At 54.0% G+C, this 19,406-nt stretch overlaps 1 protein-coding gene across 2 annotated transcripts; it reads right to left on the reverse strand.

Annotated features, from left to right (window-relative positions):
- Window positions 1-119: 119 nt before the first annotated feature.
- On the reverse strand, window positions 120-15,083 carry SELENON (selenoprotein N). 2 transcript variants are annotated; one of them, XM_042015456.1, is made up of 12 exons: window positions 14,963-15,083; window positions 11,548-11,665; window positions 10,362-10,492; window positions 9,719-9,931; window positions 8,825-8,949; window positions 8,025-8,162; window positions 7,166-7,247; window positions 6,047-6,235; window positions 4,972-5,077; window positions 4,089-4,201; window positions 3,342-3,443; window positions 120-2,406 (listed from the first exon to the last, which is right to left on the reverse strand). In XM_042015456.1, the coding sequence occupies exons 1-12, from the start codon at window positions 15,074-15,076 to the stop codon at window positions 2,236-2,238; spliced, it is 1,602 nt and encodes a 533-aa protein (XP_041871390.1). In that variant the 5' UTR covers window positions 15,077-15,083; the 3' UTR covers window positions 120-2,235. The 2 variants fall into 2 exon arrangements, with proteins under 2 accessions (XP_041871390.1, XP_041871391.1); XM_042015457.1 differs by lacking the exon at window positions 14,963-15,083 and adding an exon at window positions 13,040-14,371.
- Between the last annotated feature and the right edge of the window lie 4,323 nt (window positions 15,084-19,406).

Here is a 19,406-nt window from a genome sequence, read left to right on the forward strand (position 1 = left end):
GAGGGGACACCCCGGTGCAGGGGGCACAGCTGGGGACACCCCGGTGCGGAGCAGCGCGCCCCCGGCTCGCCCCACGCCCACCCGCAGCCCCCGGCGGAGGAAGGAGAGCGGAGCCGAGCTGGAGGATGCACGGATGGTTTTACCCCATGGTTTTACCGCATGGTTTCACCGGGCCTGCCCCGTCCCCCCCTCCCGGCCGACATCGGCCCGGGCCCGCCGCGGGTTTCGGGCCAGGGCGTCACAAGGCGCGGGAGGGGAGGACAGCAGGACCCGAATGCGCAGAGTAAACGGGTTACAGAGAGGAGACGAACGCTTGGCACGAGTTCCTGAGGCCTCAGGCAGCGGCTGCTGTCCGCAGCCCGCCCACGGCAGCGGAGGGGCAGTGACAGAGCAGTTTGGCAGCTTAACGGGGGGAAAAGGGACACAGGCGGGTCCCCTGGGGCCCCTCGGGATCCCCCAGGCTGCTCCAGCTTGGGGGTGGCTTTTGGGCTCCCTCTGCCACTGTCCAGCCTCATCCCCTTCACCCGGGCTCTCCCAGGAGCGCTCGGAGGAGGCTGCAGGGAGTTCATGAGGGAATAAACAGGTACTTTTGTGGGATCCCAAAGGCTTCCTCCGAGCTGCAGCCCTGAAGGGATCAAAATCCCCGGAGGGAGGACAGGAGCTCTGTCTCCAACGCTGCCTGGAGGCTCCGGCATGGCCAGACCCCAGCCTGTCACACTGGACTGTGAGGAGCGCAGAGCTAATGCATAGTTACAAAGCCAACACTGAGAAACATCTCCGGCTAATTAATTAACCTCACTAGAGCAATTAGTGAAGTGACACTGGTTCAGCCCAGAGGTCCAGCTAAGCCCAGGCTCAGGTATGGACAGGAAGGCTGGGGCAGGGTGGGGACAGGGTAATTGCCACCCCCAAGCTCCTCCCAGGACCTGGAGCTCAGGAATGAAAATACCTCGTCAGAAAAAAAAAAAAAAAAAAAAAAGGCTTTTCCCTTAATTTGATTTGGTCCAACAAAATTGTGCTTCAGAGAGCAGAAAAAGCATCACCAGCCAGGGCTGGCTGCAGGCAGCTACTGAAGATGCTTTGCCTCCTCACATGTCTGTAGGAATATGCCTTAAAACCTGTTTCACTTAACCTTTCCTTCTCCAAATTACAAAATGATGCTCACTCTGTATCCAGGAGTTGGCACAGAGTAGGAGCAACTGCTCAGGGTGGCTTCAGATAAGGGATAATGGCTTTGTGTCTGAACAATCTCTTTGAAAAAAAATTCCTGACAGTATCTTTTGTACTTCTGGCTTTTAGAACTGCCCAGTTCTCACCCAGGTGATGCTCTCAGGGCAGTTCCCAGAAGGAACTTCACAGTTCCTCACCCAGCACGACCTGGAAGCTCAAAGCAAACATGGACAGAGCACCAGCTCCAAGGGGACTCTGGGAGAAGCTCCCAGGGCTGCTGGGGCGGGAGCCCTGGGATGGATGGGTGGGACACTGCTCACTGCTGTGCCCTTTAGCCCTTTAGGGGTCACTGGGGGAGCTCCTGGGGGCTCTCAAACTGCTTCTCACCTGACCTCTCTGAGCTGCACCAAACCTTAATGCCCTCATGTCCTCTCCTGATGTCCCCGTGCCACCCTCAGCATCTCCCTCAGGGGCACAGACCCTGCCTGAGTGAGGCCACCAGGTCACACAGGGCGCTGGGGGCTGCTCCAGAGCTCATCCCCAGCTCCTGGCTGCACATTCCCACGGCAGTCCCGTCACACAGATCGTCACTGTCAACGTCCAGAGCTGCCACTGGGCCCCAGGCTGGCCGGAGGTGGGAGCAGGGGGCTGCCCACGGCTGCTGGGTTCTGTTCTCACCACGAGTGTTCGGTCAGAATGGCAGTGCTGCTCCCCACAGTCAGCAACAGTCCTGGAGATCAGGAATTCTGGGGTTACACCAGTTTCACCAGTCTCAGCAGGAGCTGCAGAGAAATGAGGGTGGGTGGCACACCCAGGCAGGTGCACTGGGGACGTATTCAAGTATTTTCCCTCCTGTAAAAATGTGCCTGAACGGAAAAGGGCAGGTTGTGTAAACTGGTACCACCTGGAACTCAGCCTCAAACCAAGACCCAGAGCACAGCCCCGTCCTGGGACTGCCTGCAGTTCAACACCAACGTCTGGCATGACGAGGAGGAGGAGCTGCTGTACTCAAAACAGATCTCTGAAGTCCTTGGCCATCTCAGTGGGGCATTCAGGTGCCTGTTTCTAGGACTGCAGGTATGGTTTTGCTCTCTGCAGCCCTTCCTTCAGGAACTGCAGGTAAGTTGCAGTTGAAGGGTCTTCAAAATTGGTTGAGAAACTAAAGATGCTGCTTTCAACATCTTCAGGCTTCATAGAAGTAATGTCCAGGAAATAGTTGGCGTTGATATGGTGAATCTGGCAAGGAAAAAAGATGAGAGGAGACTTTTAAGGGTCAGAACAATTCCCCACGTGCTGCCCTGGCCTCCGGCCAGGACAAAGGTGACAAGGCTGTAACAGCTCTTACAGAATATCTAATTCTTTGCAAATGCTAATTCAGGAACCAGGATTTGGATCTGAATTTTACAGTCAGAGAAAAACGTGTGATCTTCTCCCAAGAGTGCTGACCCTTTGCTTAGGTTAAGAAGATGATGAAGGTGATTTGGGAGAAATCATGGAGGCTCAGATCATGTCTGTGAGCAAGAGCTGCAAAGATGGAGCCTGGGGTGCTGCAAAACCAGCACCTGAGCTTCCCACACTTCCTGCTGCCCCACAGAGCTGGGAAAGGGGGACACTGACCCATTGTGGCTGCTGACCACAGAGCTGAGGCTGTCACAGCCCACAGCTTCATGGAGACAGCGAGGGGACCCTGAAGGTGTCTGGCCAGGATTAGCTCGGCCCAGGAGCTGACACAGACAGCACCATGCTGCCAAGTGTCAGGAACTGTTCCTCAAATCCAGGGGGGAAGGGCTGGGGGGGCTGCTGGGAAGCACAGCAGAGCCAAAGTGTGCGGGCTCACGAACAGCTGATCTGCTGTGACCAATCTGGGGTGTCACGAGAGAGAGAAATGTGCTGGAAGGTGCTGCTCAGGGGATTTTCTTCAAAGGACGAGCACAAAGGGCCATGGGTGCAGGAAACAAAGCTACAGTGGCTTCCCAAAGCTCAGGGACAGCGAGGAATCACACTTCAAGTCTGTTCTGCCCCCGCCCAGAGCTGCTGCTGTTCTGCCTCTGGATAAAATCTCATTTGTTTCAGATTTCTGGGTAGAGGGACAAAGGCTCAAGGGGCAGGGGCTGGCTGGGGCAGTGGAGACCCTGCAGAGAACACACTCCATGGGGAAGAGCCCAGCTTACCACCGTGCCGTTGGGGAGGCAGATGATCATCTCCACAGGGAAGTTGTATTTCTCCAGGTGCAGCTCGGCCAGTTTGCTGTAGAACTCATTCTCTCTGTTGCTCTGCAGGGAGACACCAAAACCACACATTTGCACACCTCAAAAGTGGCAGAATGGCACAGGGGGAGCACACAGCACACAGGAGAGAGGGAGGGAGGGACCAGAGAGATGCTTTGCAGCGTGGTGGTAGCTGGTACCATTCTCACAGGCTGCTCTCCCATTCCCTTTCAGGCTCCCTCTCACATTTCAGCTGCAGATTTTCCTCCCAGACAATAAAATCACTCCATCACAGGCACACCAACAGTCTGATCCCAGCCTTTCCCAGAGACCCCAGCTCTGTGACTGATCCCAGCTGAGAGCACAGGCTCAGAAGTGGGGAAAGGCTCAGTCAGGAGACTCAGGGTTCAGACAGTTATTTGGTAATTTGGTTGTCCCCTGGGTTGCAGGGAAGTCAGTTGGTTGATGGCACCAGAGGCCTTGGGCAGGGCTGTCTCGTGGAGAAGCATCTGGTTTAGCTTTAAACCTGGCACCAGGACAGAGCCAAGGGGCTCACTCTGCCACTTCTCAGCTTGCCTCCATCTGGTGTCTGCTTGGCCCCTGCAGTGGCCGAGGACAGGGGGGGCTTGGAACAAAATCCCCCTGGCACAGGCGGGAGCTCCCCCTGCCCCTGGCACCATGTGGCACCCCCAGCAGAGGTGTGAGCCTCACCTGCAGCTCCTCCAGCTCCTTCACCAGGGACCAGCTGCTAATGAAGCTCTCGTTCAGCAGGGCGAGGATGGGCGAACTTTCCAGGACGGTCTCCCGGAGAGTTCGCCCCGAACCTGGCACAGGAAGAGGCACAGGAGGCTTTGCTGTGTTTCCTGAGGTCACTGTCACCACACTCGATGCCACCAAGCTGAGTGGCAGCTGACTCTGGCTCCCCCCAGCCCTCCCCACTGTCTTTTTGCTCCTTTGTTGGCAGTTTCCCACGGCTTTTGTTCCCTACAGGTGCTGCTGGCAGAGAGGACTCAGCAGAGCAGAGCCCAAGCCAGGCACAGCAGGCCCAGGAGAAGTGAGCCATGGCAGCCACCCCGAGTGCCACTCGCTGTTCGTGCCAAGCACAGCCCAGTGCTGAGGGTTTTTCAGGGCAGACAGGACTAAAGAGACCCTTCCCCTCCCACCCATCCCTCCTGCCCAACGTGGCACGGCAGCTCTCAGGCACTGAGGGGGCAAAGCTGCACATCAGGACAGCCCCAAGGCCAGGTCTGGCTCTGGCCTCTGCTGTGCAGGTGCCAGGGACAAGGCAGAGTGAGCAGTGCCCCTTTTCCCTGCCAATGCTGCCTCTCCCCCAGCAGGAAAGAGGAAAGGAAAGGCCAGATCCATGTCTCCACCTCGACAAAGGCACCTGACTCACAGGCTGTCTCAGACAGGTCCTGGTGCTGCCACTGGGCAGCTGAGCTCATATCAGCAATTCCCCACTCCCAGCCTTTGTCTATTCAGCACCTCCAGTGCTAAAACAAGTGACACAACATTTACTGCTGGCTCCTGGGCAGCTCCCCGACCCCCAGCTCTTCCCACATCGTCCCTCCAGCCATGCTGGGAATGTCCTCACCTCAGCAGGACTGGTCGTCCAGGGCACCCCACAGCAGGATGGAGTGCACCAGCTTCTTCTCTGCTTTTGCTCTCTCAAAAGCTTCTGTGAAGGGCAGGTAGGAGATCTGGGGGCAGAAGGACAGCGTGAGAACAGGCACAGAACAGCCCAGCTCAAACAGGAGCAGCTCTGAAGGAACCAAACGCAGGGGTGACACACACAGAGTTCAATCTGCAGCAGGACCTACAGATTTAAACGAGTGACAACTGCGGTGATGTCCCCAGGAACAACGTCAGCTCCTGGGGAGACTGTGGTCCCTCTGGCACCTGCAGAGCCCTGATCCTACAGAGAACATCTGCACCACAGTGGCCAGGCTGTCTGCAACCCCACCTCAGCTGCTGGGGAAATCTGGCCTTGAGGTATTTATTACAAAACCTCCTGAAACAGCCTGAGAACTGGCTGTGAGGGACTCTGCACGGACACTGTTCCAATCGCTCAAATGAAAGGAACCGACATTAACATCTTGGCAGTCTGAAGGGACATTTGTAAGCTCAGGCACAAAGAGGCAGCCACCGAAACGTGTCCCTTCAGCCAAGGAAGCAGTGACAGGCAGTAGCCATCTGCTCCACAGGCTGCTGGCATGTTAAATAGTGTGGGTCACCCAGAGCTATAAATTTGTGTCTGGCTGCGGGCTGCAGAGGCACAGGCAGATCGTGTGTTCTCTGCTGATAAGGAAAGCTCGGTCCAGAGGCACCTGGGTGCTGCAGAAGTAATGCCAGAGGAAAAACCATTTGTAAGCAGCACGATTACCTGCCTGCTCCACAATCCCAGCCACTGATAAGAGGCAGGAAGGATGAGCCTACACTCACAATCCTATCCTGGGGACACCTGACATGGAGGCTTTGCTCCTGCCTGTGCTGCTGCGTGACCCCAAATGCCCTGGGACACCCTCCCAGTGCTCAGACCCTCCCAGTGCCCTGAACGCTGCTCAGGCTGTGGCCTCTGGACTCTGCTGGCCCTCGAGGTGACTGGATGGCTCAGGGAGGACAATCTGCCCCAGATCAGTGTGCCAAGGGAGCGAGAGCCCCTTCCTCACCTTCTTAAATGGATACATGGCCACTTCCAGCCTGTGGGCTGCCTCCTCCCAGGGCATCTCCTGCTGCCAGGTGATCTCCTCGAACACGAACTGGATGGGCTCCCCCGAGGGGTCCCTGCTGTCGATGACGTTCCCATCCTCGTCGTGGATCACAGCAGGGACCGAAGGCCCTGTGGATTCCAGCTCCATCTGCAGAACAGGCTGGGTTGGACCCTGCACACAGCCCTCTCCTGGTTCTTCTGTGCTCCAGGACAGGATACAGATCCAAAACAACACTGTGCAGCTCCTAATGAAGATCTGGCTTGATCTCCCATCTCCTGGAGCTGCGCTTTACCAGTGAAATACCAGGAAAGGAACTTCACTTCCCTCAGTTTGGCTGCACTCTCTGGATTGGAAATGCAGAGACTCCATGTTCCCTCCTTCCCACTGGAGATTACTGATTGTGGGACACCAGATCCTTAAAATCATTAGCATCTGCGGGGCTAATTGGAAGCTCTTGCTCCTGTCACCAGCTCAGCCTTGGGAAGCCACAAGAGGGAGCAGCAGGAAAAGCTGCCCAGGAGCTTCCCTGTGGTTCATGTTCTGGTGCAGCTGAAATAATTCTATTAAATCTGCCTTCCCGACTTTGGGCAATTAAAAATAAACACAAATCTAGTTTAGGAGAAAATGGGACTGTTGAATTCAGGCATTCAGAATTTGGGCTTATGTTTCCTGTCCCAAAAGCCTGGATTACCACAAAACAGAGGAATAACCTTGTGCAGTTTCTAAATCCAGACCCACTGTTGTTCATACCCTGCTCTGGGCTCAGGGCCTGGGTTCAGCTCCTCACCTTCCCTCCTGCCTGTCAGGCAATGTTTCAAAAAAGGAAAAACTCTCCAGGAGCTTAGGATTCAACCCACACTGAGGGAAAAAGGAAAATATCACAAGAACTGGGAATAGGGAGCCACACAGCTGCAGAGGACAGGCACAGGTAAGTGGAAATTCTATTGTTGTACTGAAATGATCAAGAGAAAGCTCCAAGAAATGGGGGTCCCAGAGGTTCCACAGCTCAGGGCCCTGCCAGCACAAACCCCTGAGGAGAAGCTGGACACGTGTGGAGCACTGGGAGAGGCCACAGACCTGAGGCAGGTATCCAATGTCCACTTCCATGTTGCTGCTCTCGCTCGCCCCGTACAGCCACTCCATGTCCACGTTCAGGGACCTGCACGGGGAACCCAAGAGTCATGCAGGGCTAAAGCTGTGCATGGGAAACCCCAAACAAACAGGAACATCCTCTTGTAGGGTCAGCATTGAACCCAGAGCCTCTGGAGATCTCCGTGTTCCCTGCCCCAGCCCAGGAACACCAGATCCCTGCTGGACCAGGGCCCAGGCACCCACTCAGCAACTCTGAGCTCTGTCAAATGACAGCAGAGAGATGTCTTTGCTCCCTCTTCCTTCCCAGCACTTCGCTCCCACATTCTGATCCTGCTGAACTTTTAAAAGCGTTTTTTTGGACGCAAAAGGCTGCTGGCACAGCCCAAAGTGTCTGCTGGCTGTAAGAAATGTGCTGACAGAGCCACCAGGGTTGAGTCGCCAGGGTAACGTTGTAATAGAATTTCCACTCCCGTCATGGGCAAAGAGATTTGAAGCTTCTTCCTCCTGAAACACTTCCAGCTCCTTGCCAGAGAGCAGGAATGAGCTGGTGCAAAGCTCTGCACACAAAACCTTAACCTGTGAGACTCCAAGCAAAAAAATCTGTTGGAGCAGCAGCCTCAGGCCTTGCTGAGCTCCAGTGCTCACAGCCAGGCACTGGGACTGCCAGTCCTGCCACACCCTCCCTGGCCCTCCCCATCCTCCCAGCACCAAGGGACAGTTACTGCGGAGTCACTCAGACCCTGGATGGGTCAGGGATCCTCAGCAATGCAGAGATGCATTTACAGGCAACTGCAGAGCTCAAATCACTGAGATTTTCCAAGAAACGAGAGGGGAACAGCTGTACCTGTTGTTAGGAACAAAGAGCCTGAAGTCCCGGACGTGGGAAGAGTCCTTGGACAGGACAACGTAACCTGTGAACTGCCCCGGGGAAAACCAGAACGGGAAGTTTGGTGGCTCGTTCAGCTGGAATTCAGCGTGGATCCTGAAAGGAGAGAGCAGCCATCAGCTGGGATCCTGCACCGCAGGTGACAGCAGGGAAAAGCTGTCTCCAGGCACCCGAAATTATGAACCTAAACTGGGCAAGAGAGGTGGAGCTTAAAAAGCTTTTCATGTCACACAATGAAGAGGGTGAAAGACTGGAACAGATGTCCTGGGTCAGGAGCATCTCCTGTATTGATGCCTTCTGAAACTGGGCATCCAGGAAGGATGAAATACATGATCATTCCTTGAAATACAGGGACAGAACAGGACCCCTTCAGCCTCCCTTCCAGCTCAATCAGACACATAAAAGCCGTGTGTAACACATAAAAGCTGTGTGTAACACTCCCAGTGAAACAATTCTGTGGACTCTCCCCCTTAGAAAGACACTCCACGCCCTGATTAACCAAAATCTAACAAAACTCTTGCTAGTCTGACTCTCCCCTTTCAAGCAGGGGTAGCTCCAAGGGTGATGTCCTGCATGTGGGCACAGTGACACTGAACCACCCTCCCCTCCCTCCCAGCCAGAACACCTCTGGTGTCACTTGGGAACACCCCTGCACGTGCCATGACCCGTGTCCTCTCTGCCAGGGGCTCCCAGCAGCCTCCTCCGCTCCCCTGGGACACAGGACAGGCTCAGGAGTGTCCCCAGCCCCCCGGGCTCACCGGAATGCTATGGTGTAGTAGAAGCTGCTGCTGGCCTGGATGCAGGCCACGGCTCCCTGCGGGGCAAAGCGCGTCTTCACGAAGGGCCGCGGGTGGAACATGCTCAGCAGCTTGTGGATGATGACCTGGAGAAGGAATTGTGAGAGCAAGAATGAGAACTGTTCCTCCACACAGCTCCAAAGCAACCCCAAATCCACCTGAGAAGCAAGGTGAGGGAATGGCTGTGATTTAAAACCCAGCTCAGAGACCGACCTAATCACGCACCAAGGAGACAAAGCAGGGCACTGCTGACACAAATCAATCCATCTTCCCTGGTTTCCGTGCTATTCCCATGGTCTGCAGGTCTCCATCACCCCAGGCAGAACAGCAAACTGATCTGCAAGGCTGCCTCTGCCCATGCCTCAGCCTTTGAAGGAGTGGGAGTGCAATCACAGATCCCAGCAGGCTGGGAAGGGGCAGCAGCTCAGTGATCACCAGCACCTGCCCAGCACCCAGGGGAGGGGATGCACAGCCAGGCTTCACCTGCTGAGCACACACAGAGTCCCACTTGTCACCTAAATGCTCACCTGGCCACTGTTCCAGCAGCAATGATTGCACAGGTGCTTTCGGAATAACCCTCTCTGGGAAAGGCTATCCTCAAATCCCACACAATTAACAAAGATGAAGTTACCCAAGTCAGCCTCATCTGGCTGTGACAGACACCCAGAGCTTTTGCCTGCTCTCAGTTTTACCTCTAATTTAGGTGCTCCTGATTTTCTGCTTCGTTAGAAAGTCCAGGGAAACAAACTGCAGTAGCCTCATCCCTCTGGGGATTCCTGATTCATCTGGGCTATGAGGCAGAACATTTACAGCAACGACACCTCAGGTGTACAGAAAGTGAGTTTCATATCTCACCTCTTTGCCCTTGGGAGGTGGAGGGTAAAACCTGTTGTTGGAGAGATAGCCAGTGAAGATGTTCAATTCGCTGGGAATTATCCACCAGGGATCCCCAAGATCCAGTTTGTTCTTTGGAGGGAGAAATGCTTTAAACTGCCTGGCAAGCAGGACACTCATGGGGGCTGCTGGGGCCGTCCAGTTCCTCAGCCCAGACAGAGCCACGTGAGAAATCTGTGAACAAATTAACACTGTCAGAGCCCAGACTGGACTCTCCCAACGTGCAGTGATGTCATGGATGTAGGGAGGCTTTAGAAAATGGGGGAAAAAATGCGTATCACATCCCACATTCTTCCTACCCACCAAACAGTTCTGTCAGCCTTCAAGAATGTGAGTAACAGAGGAGAGGGGAATGTGCCACGTAACACCACTGCTTCTGCACTCAGCTGCAGGAGAGCAGCTCCAACTCCTGCTGTTCTAACTGGGGCACGGTGCTGCTGAGTGCGCTGAAACCCTGAAATGCTGAGGGAGGCAGCGAGTTCCCTGCCACAGCAAATCCCACGGGATTCAGCACGACCACGTCCCCCTCCCAACATATTCCTGGTGCTGTTCCCAGCCCTCCAGATGTGTTTATCCCAGAATTTGTGGCCTGCAGGACACCTACTCCCAAGAAGCCATCCTTGCTCTTCGTCATTGTTTCCATGACCAAGGGCTGGAATTTGGCCACAACGGACAAAGTCTCCCCATCTGGATCCGGCGTCTCCTCCTCTTCAGACTCTGAGACAGGAGCAACCCCTAGACAAAAGGACAGGAATTCAAGCAGCTGTTTCCCCTCTCTCCCCTTTTAAGCAATTGTGAAGTGGTTACACATCTACCAGGCAAATCCAGGAGCACTGGGAGCTTCCCAGCTGTCCCCACACAGCAGAACTCAGACCCATCCCCAGGCCAGCTTTGGCTGTGTGAATTAAAGAGGAGTCCTCCTTTTAGTGACCAACTCAACGGCTTTAAAGTGAGAGCGGGTGGGTTTAGGTTGGATATTGGGAAGAAACTGTTCCCTGAGAGGGTGAGGAGGCCCTGGCACAGGGTGCCCAGAGCAGCTGTGGGTGCCCCTGGATCCCTGGCAGTGTCCAAGGCCAGGTTGGACGGGGCTTGGAGCAGCCTGGGACAGTGGGAGGTGTCCCTGCCCATGGCAGGGGTGGAACTGGATGGGCTTTAAGGTTGCTCCCAACCCAAACCATTCCAGAATTCCATGTTTCCCTAACTCCAAAGCCCAGGCTGAGCCAGGCAGACTCACAGCCCCTCAGAGCCATCCCAGCACGTGCTGGAGCCAGTCCAGGAGAGCACAAGCAAACACTGTCTGTGTCCCCACTGTCCATTGTCATCCCCACACCTCTCCATGCCTGGCACCAGCAGAGCCATTTGCTCTGTGCTGATACAGTCTCCAGAGATGATCTCCCACAACTGCTGTCCAGGAGAGGCTGCCCCAGCTGAATGGAACACTCACTCATCAGTGACTCACTGATGCCTTTGGCCTGGCCTGGGCTGAGCTGTATTTGTTGCATTCACGCACCCCAAATCCCCTTTAAGCGCCAGACAAAGTAACTTATGTACTTTGCTAGTCCAGCAAGGATCCTCCACCTTACAAAAACTGCACTTTGTCAAAGTGATGTCTGGTGCTTAAGCCTTTTCAACAACGTGCAAAGCTCCACAGCCTCTCTTCATGTAAATAACACCCAAAACAGCACCCAGAAAATAATAAAGTGAGTAAAATATTCAGTGAATTAAAGCTGTGGAGTTCATTATGTCTGGCTCTGTGCAGGGAGGTCTCTGGGAAGCAGACAGGAACCTACCTGTGAGCTTCTCAGCGATGGGTTTGAACTCCTCGGGGCTCAGGTACAGATCCTTGTTTGTGTCCAGGGAGGAGAAGAGGAACAGGCCCTCATTCCCCAGGGACTTCAGAGCCAGCTCCTGGTTTGGGAAGAAGAGGCAAGTGAGATTTCCTTGGGACCTCCTGCAGAAATCCACTCTGGCCCCTCTGGAGTTAATCCCCATTCTTCCCAGCACATCCAGGGAAAAGATTAACGCCCCTTGGCAGGATTTGGTGCTATTTGCAATAGGGATTGGTGTCCAGGAACTGCTGGCACGAGGATATTGAACCTACATCTGCCTGAGTAATTCCAACTGAACCATGTGCTCACATCCAGTGTCTTTTGTCAGAAAAATTCCCCACTTTTTCCAGCTAGTTAGTCCTAAAACTGTGGATATCAGGAGCACATGGAGGTAGGTGGTGATTGCTGGGATAAACTGATGTGCAGTGAAACAAAGGCAGTCAAATATGTGAGTACCACATTCCAAAAGCACAGAGGGAGTGAGCTGAGCCCTTGGAATCAGTAACTTCCATTCCTGGTGGGATCCATGCCAGCATTACTGCCCACAACTGCCCTGCTCCGGTCAGTGCCCCACCAAATCTCCAGCCTCGGGACTGCATGGAATATTTTGGCTTCCTGCTCCCTCAGCCATCCAACAGGGAGTCACAAAACCCACAGTCTTCTCCAGAAATTTCCACAGGATCCCAGCTCTCTATGGCTCAGTTTTTTCCTCTGCAAAGCCCACACGGGGCTCACCAAGATGATTTCTCCCTTGGAGCAGCCCAGAAGGGCTCTGGATGCTTCCAGACATTTCCACTCTGCAGTCTGAAGGGACAACTTGGAGGCAGAACAAGAGCTCCACGTTGGTGTGAGAGGAGGGAGAGACAAAGAACAGGTGACAGGAGCCCCTCACTGCCAGCCAGCCCTTGGCACATCCCCCAGGATCCATCAGCTTGCCCTGCCACCCCCGGAACAGCCCGGAGCTGGGAGCACAAACACTCTGCATTCTGCTGTTTATCCGTGCCTGCTCTCCATCGCCTGCAGCACCACCACCATCCCCAGAGCTCCTGAACCAGTTTATTTTCCATCTGTTGCCTGCCAGCCTGAAGCAGCACTAGTGCAGCCTGGAAGGCTTTGCTCCCATCAACTGCAGCTACAAAAGCACTTAAGAGCCTTCCAGGGCAGTTCCAGGACTGAAATAAAGACCCCGGAACTCAAAACGGAGATCTGGATGAGGACATGGCCAAGGACATGAAAAAATAAAGGGAGATGGTTATTTGAGCACAGGGACAATCCACTGTGGACTGTCCACAGTAAACCTGCTTTTGTGCCCTGAATGAACGGGGATGAGCATTCTTGGCTCTGGAAACAGGTAACAGTTCTGCTGAGCAGCTGGCTCAGGTGCTGACACATCTCCCAGGGTCACACAAGCCTCGTGCCAGGCTCCAGGACCTCTCCCAGCTCCAGATCTCACCTGTGCTGGGCACATGGTTCATTAACTGCGATCACTCCTGGTCTGGGAGCCAGCTCACGGCTCTGGGAGGGGAGCAGGAGCCTCCCCCGGGCAGAGCAGGCTGTCCTGGATGCGTGCTGGGCTCTGAAGGGATGCTCCACTGCCTCGTGCTCTCCTCAGCACAGAACTGCCCCCCCGATGGATCTTTTAGAGCCTCTCCTCATTTTGCACTTCACAGGCACAGACCTCGAGGGACGAGAAATGGCAGGCAAAGTTTTCACAGCAGGTTGGAATCTGCATTGCTGGAAGGTGGGGAAAAGTCATTTTTCCCCTCAGTGAACGGGGCTGGAGGCAGGAGGAGAACCAGCTGTGCCCCACAGGGACACGGGAACACCTCTGGCTGAGACAGCAGGACGTGAGGTGGGATCACAGGTGCTGGACACGAGCACCCCAAAGGCAATGAATGTCCAGACAGAGCCACGGCCACGTCCCTCAGCTGCACTGACCCATGGGCTGGGCAGTGAGCACCCATCAGTGGGACCCAGGAGACCCCACCCAACTGGAGGTAAGACCCCACCCACAGAGGAACAAAGGATCCCACGGAGAACACTCCAGTCCTGCTGCGTGTGGTCACCAGGGTCAACAAAAGCCGTGGTTGAAAGCGGAGAGAGGTGTCAGGGCTTGGCCTTTTGCTTTCTGATAACATTCACATTAAAGAAAGCTCCCAGAGCTTGTGGGTTTTTTCCTTTCTCTTTCTAATCTGGGATTATAAGGAAGACAGCTTCCCTGTTCGGGCCAGAGGGATAGGACTGAGCTGTTCCGTAGAGGAACAGAGTTCTAGTTTCCACAAAGAGTTCTCCTCTCCCACCTGCTTGTGGGTTGTTCAGCTAAATAAACATTTCCATAGGAAGAGACAAGACATATGTTTGAAACAAGAGGAAGAAAAAAATAAAAACCTTGGGCTGTTCACATTTTGTTCTCCTCTCCAGCAGCACCCAGTGACAACTGTCTGCCAGTCCTCCAGAAAAAACAAACCTCCAGCAGACCTGTCAGGCTGTGAGAATGTCCTCATCCTCCTGTCCTTGTTGGAAAAATTCTTCTAATTAAATTGTTTAAACCATTTGTCCCTTTTTATGATGCAAGAAGAGACAAAGAAAAGAGGCATCCTTTAAAAATGACCTTTAAAAACACTTCTCTTTGTACTAGAGGAGTATCAAGAAGGAGAAATCTGCTCTTTTCCCAGAATCTCCTCAGATGTTCAGGGCTGAAGTGCAGAGCCAGGGGAGTGCAATCTCCAACAAAGGAGATCTCCAAAGCTCCTGCAGCCCCTGGAATTACACGGATTACAATAAAAAACAGTCAATCAGCCTCATTTAAAATAAAACCCCCAAACACAAACCCCAGAAAAAACCGCTCCTGTTCTCCAGCTCACACCCTCCCTTCTTTTGCTGCTTCTCAGCGACCTTCGGAGGCTGCAGCAGAGGAAGCGTGAGATGGAGAGCCAAGAGCAGGGCCAGGGGCTGGACCAAAGGGGGCAGCTGGTCACTGCTGGTCACTGCTGGTCACTGGTGGCCACCACAATCCCCGTGGCTGCCTCAAGCTCGCAGCGTCGCAGAGCCTCAGCGTCGCAGTGGTCACCTCGAGCCCACGTCCGCTGGAGCGTGGTACCACAGCTCAGTGGTCACCTCAACCCCAGCGGCCACCTGGGATGCCCGGTGGTCACCTCAGCCTGCCTATGGCCACCTCATACCCCACCGATTCCTGGTGGCCCCCTCAGTCCGGCTCCGGCCCCCTCAGCCCCGGCGCCACCCGCGCCGCTCCCTCAGCGCGGCCGCCGCCGCCTCCCCTCACGCCGCCCGGGCGGGTCGCGCCCGCCATTCCCCCTCCCTCCGCCCGTCCCCGCGGGCCCGTCCCCGCCCCTGCCCGCTGCCCGGTGCCCGGTACCTGCCACCGCGCCGTCTCCGCGTCCCGGTAGTACTTGACGGCAACCAGCGCCGCGAGCAGCGCCAGGGCCAGCGCCAGGCGCGGAGGGGCCGCCCCGGGCCCCGGCCCCGCCATCGCGCCAGGCCCGCGCCGCGGAGCCGCCATGGCCGCCCGACCGGGGGAGGCGTCAGGCGGGCGAGGAGGGGCCGCGGCCGCCCCGCGGGACCCGGCCGCGGAAAAAAAAAAACCTTTTTAGTGTTAAATCAGCGGCGCTCCGTCAGAGGAAGCCTCTTTTTAGTGTTAAATCACCGGCACCCGGTGAGGGAAAAATGTATTTTAGTGTTAAATGACCATCACTCGGTCAGGGGAAGACCCTTATTAGTGTTCAGTAGCTATCATTCGGTCAGGGAAAACCTCTTTTTAGTGTTAAATGACCGGCGCTCGTCAGGAAAACACCACGTTTTAATGTTAAATTACCAGCACTCGTCAGGAAGAAGCACTTTTTAGCCTGAAATGTCTCTGCTGTGAGGGCTCCCTCCCCTCGTCCTCAGTGGTCTCGTTGCTCTCTGTGGGCTTTGCCTTTATTATCAATGGCAGAGTGGGGTCTGTGCGTGTCCCCAGATTGCCAGTGGTCGTTGGTTCTTAATTCAGCTTTTCCCAAAAAGAACAAAACCCTGAACTTGCTTTGCACTTCTCTAAACCAGCCATATCCTGCACTTCTTCTGCTTGGTTATAGCTCACCAAAATGGGTATTTTTGTAACAAAACAGGTATTAGTGGGTTCCCTTGCAGTGATTCCGCTGAGGTTTGAGCTCCAGAGATGAGAATTAGGGGACGGGAATGACTGGGTGACAATGCTCAGCCTCAGCCTCCTGTCTCCAGCATCATCCCCACATTTTGGGTCATTTTTACCACCGTGCCACATTTTGGGTCATTTCCACCCCAAACTTTTTGACCTCCCCGTGTTTTCAGTGCCCTTCAGGTCCCTCCACGCTGTGGCATTGCTGTCACGCTGTCCCTTAGCGGTGGCTGGGCCAAGACACACGTATTTATTCATTTTAATCCCTCCCCATATCTCAGCCTCCTGCTCCTCCGTGCTTCCAATCCCGCTCCGAATGCCCGACTGCTGGGGATGATTTAGTGCCGCTCGCTGCCGCTGCAGGGCCAACAGCAGCGAGTGTTTGATCTCTACCAGGGTAGCAGGAAGCGTCAGCGTTTAATCCTTTGAAGCTCTGCTGTCTCCTAAGCCTGCCTAATCGTTTTTGTTTTAGGTTTAAAGAACTCTCGAGATGGAGAAGAGGGAGAGCATGACCAAGCCATTAAGAGAGGAGGATGGAGGAGGGAGGATGAGGATGGGACCAGGCAGAGGAGCCCAGCAATGGAACCAAGTGGGAGATTTGTGGTTCACATCAGGGTTGTTGCACTGAGGGAGGAAGGGGAAGGTTCCTTCTGCTCCACCACAGCAGAAAACGTCCATAAAACTCATCAAAGAACCCAGTGCCTGGGCCGTGGGGAGGAATGGGATTAACAGAGCATGGAAATGATGTCTGGGAGGGGGAACAGGTGGGGATGAGCTCAGCACTTGGAGCAGATGTACTTTAAAACTTCCCAGGCTCATTAGGCTGGGCAGTGAGGGGTGCAGAGCTGCTGCTTCCCTGGAATAACCCAGCACGAACCACGGAATGTAACAGGATGGGAAGGGTTTGAAACAGGATAAACGTCCTGGTTTGTCTGGGAAATGAGCAGGAGCAGGGACAGGAGCTGGTGGAGGGGACCTGGCAGGGTGGTGGCAGGGCTGAGGTGATTCTGTTTGGATGATGAGAGGCAGAAGGGCTCATTTTACACCTGAACCATTTCCAGTGTCATCAGCCACCACATCAAGGTGAGAAATGGGGGAAGTATTTGATAGGAAAGAGAATGAAAGATGAAAGGGGAAATAAAATAATTCAGGGTGGCTGCTGGGAGCTGATGCTCCTGAAAAGAGAACAAATCCAGCAATTCCTGGCTCTCCACTGCTGAGTCCTGGGGTAACAGCACTCAGGAAGAATGTTAAATACCCACACATCTGCTCTGGGGCCCACCCAGGCACACCTGTATCAAAGGGAATCCTAAAAAAAAATAACAGGGAAGATTTCCACCCAGCAGGAAAAACTATTCCAGACTTCCCCTTGGTCAGAAGGGAGAAAGGTGGGCTGAAAATAAGGAAAATGGTGAGGGGCTGGTAGCAGCAGGGATGAAAACCTCGGAGGAACAAGGAACATCCAGGTCTGGTTTGAAGGGGACAAGAAAACCAGAGGTGACAAAGCTTCACAGCCATGGAAATCAGAGAGTTCATCCCAGAAAAAGCACGGCCAGCAAAGGAAATGGGAGTTTGAGGCATTTCAAACCCTTCAGTGCAGAGCAGGAGCCAATTCCTGTGTCTTGCATTCCTAACTCCTGCTTGGCCTTTCCTTCTCAGGAGGCTGCAATCCTGCACAAAACCCTTCAGGAAGCAGGAGTTTTATGGAGAGAGTTCCTGACTCCAGCACGAGCCCTGCTGCAGGCTCCTCAGGGAACGAGGCCAAAGCCCCGAACGTGCTCAGGAGGAGCTGCTGGGACCCTGCTGGCACTGGGAGCCAGGGCTGTGCATCACATCTGAAACAATCAGATAAAGAGATCAGATCAAAACCTATGTGGAAAAATACTCTGGCTGCCAGGCTTTTGAATCCAATAACCAATTCTGCTGAAAGCCTTCCCAGGGAATTTAATAATGCCATAAAAATGAAGTGTGGGTTACAAAAAGGTGCATTTGTTTTCTGGATGGTTTTGTTTTATCTCTGTGCAGGCCAGGCAACAGCAGCCCATGGTTGTACAAGTGATAGGGAAGAGTTTTCATCTCCACCACTGATGCAACTTTCTGTTATCAGAACTTCATTTACAGGAAATTCCTTCTGATATAAAGGAGGGCCACAAGCTCTGATGGTGAAAATTAAGATGGTAATCACAGCTTCTGAAGTAGAAGTGGAATGTTCCAGGGGAAATGGGCAATAACCCAGGCTGGTGGCACTGCCTGGTGACTCCAAGCAGGAAAAAACCACCAAAACCCAACCGAATTCCCACATGCCTGAGCCTGGAAGGCAGGAAAGCAGCTGAAGGACACACATCTCCCCAGATCCTTCCCGTGAGGCATTTACAGCCAAACCTCTGGTTCAGTGCAACTCCATTTACTCACCTGCTCCAAGTCTGGAAACCAAGGGGTTCCCTCTGGGCAGGAAAATCCCACCTGGCAGGAGGAATTTGGGCTCGGATGCAGCCCCTGCTTCCACAGGGAGGGCTCCCAGGGTGCAGCAGCATCTGGCCAGGGCTTGGGGAAGGGAGGAGCAGAAGCATTTCAAGGCACAGCAGGACAAACATTCCCATTACCTGTAGTGCTGTGGGACAGAAAAATCCCTGGTGTGGATCAGGGCCAGGCCTTGGAACAAAGCTGATCCTTGGAGTAAATCTTAAGTCCTGCTAAACACGGCCATGCTGAGCTTGATGCCTGTGCTTAATCCCTGGGGATTTCAGGGATATCTGGGAGCCCAGGCAGGGGAGTTTGCAGAGTTGCCTCGGCACCATCGGAAACGTTCGAGCGCGGCCGCTTGCAACCAAAAGCTTCTGCTGTGCCTGGCCTGGAGCTCCTGGGAGCAGAGTCAGGGATAAGCTTTGCCTCCTCAGGGCAGTTCAAACACCTCCTGACCTGTGGTGTGGCTGCTGAGCTGCAGGAACCTTCCTCTGGCAGGGTGTGGGATGTTGCCACTCACTCGTGTGAAAGGGAAGCCAACCATGGAGCTCTCAGGTAACACCAGGATCTGTTCCTAAAGGAAACCAGAACCTTGCTGTTTATTTTGGGGGTTTAAATTCTGCCAGGCAAAGTGTTCTGTGTTATTCCAAGAGCAGGGCGTTCTTATTTAAGAAATTCCCTTAATCCATTATCAAAATCCTTTGAGCTACGAGAGCTTCCCGATCCCCAAATCTCCCGGATAACACAGCTCACTCCCAAGATGTTTATTTACCAATAACCATTCCTCTAGGCCAGGCTTACCAGCCAGCATCTTTATCCCTGGGATAATGCTAAGTCCCCATCTGACAATCTTATTTCTCTCAGGGAATTACAAAGGCAGGAATTTAGAAACAACATTTTCTGTTTTCACAACTTCCTCAAAGCAACTTTATTTCCCCCAAGTTGCTGAATGAACCAACTGTCACGAGGCTGTCACAAGAATGAACAAAAATGTTCCATCCCCCAGGGCCACAGAGCTTTGCAGTGATCAGAGGGAATGCTGATCCCAGATCCAGCTGTTTCAGAGAGCTGGGAATTGCTGTCAAACACTGCCTGGATTCCCCCAGAAATCAACTTCTGCTGTGCAAAACTCTTTAAATTCACCAGCATTGTCTCATTCCAAGCATGGAGTAACCGGTCTTTTACAGGATCAACCCCAACAGGC

This window comes from Corvus kubaryi, unplaced genomic scaffold (genome assembly GCF_017639235.1).
Source record: "Corvus kubaryi isolate FWS band 111438036 unplaced genomic scaffold, C.kubaryi_AGA036_p1.0 split3-37304, whole genome shotgun sequence".
In the NCBI taxonomy this organism is placed as follows: domain Eukaryota; kingdom Metazoa; phylum Chordata; class Aves; order Passeriformes; family Corvidae; genus Corvus; species Corvus kubaryi.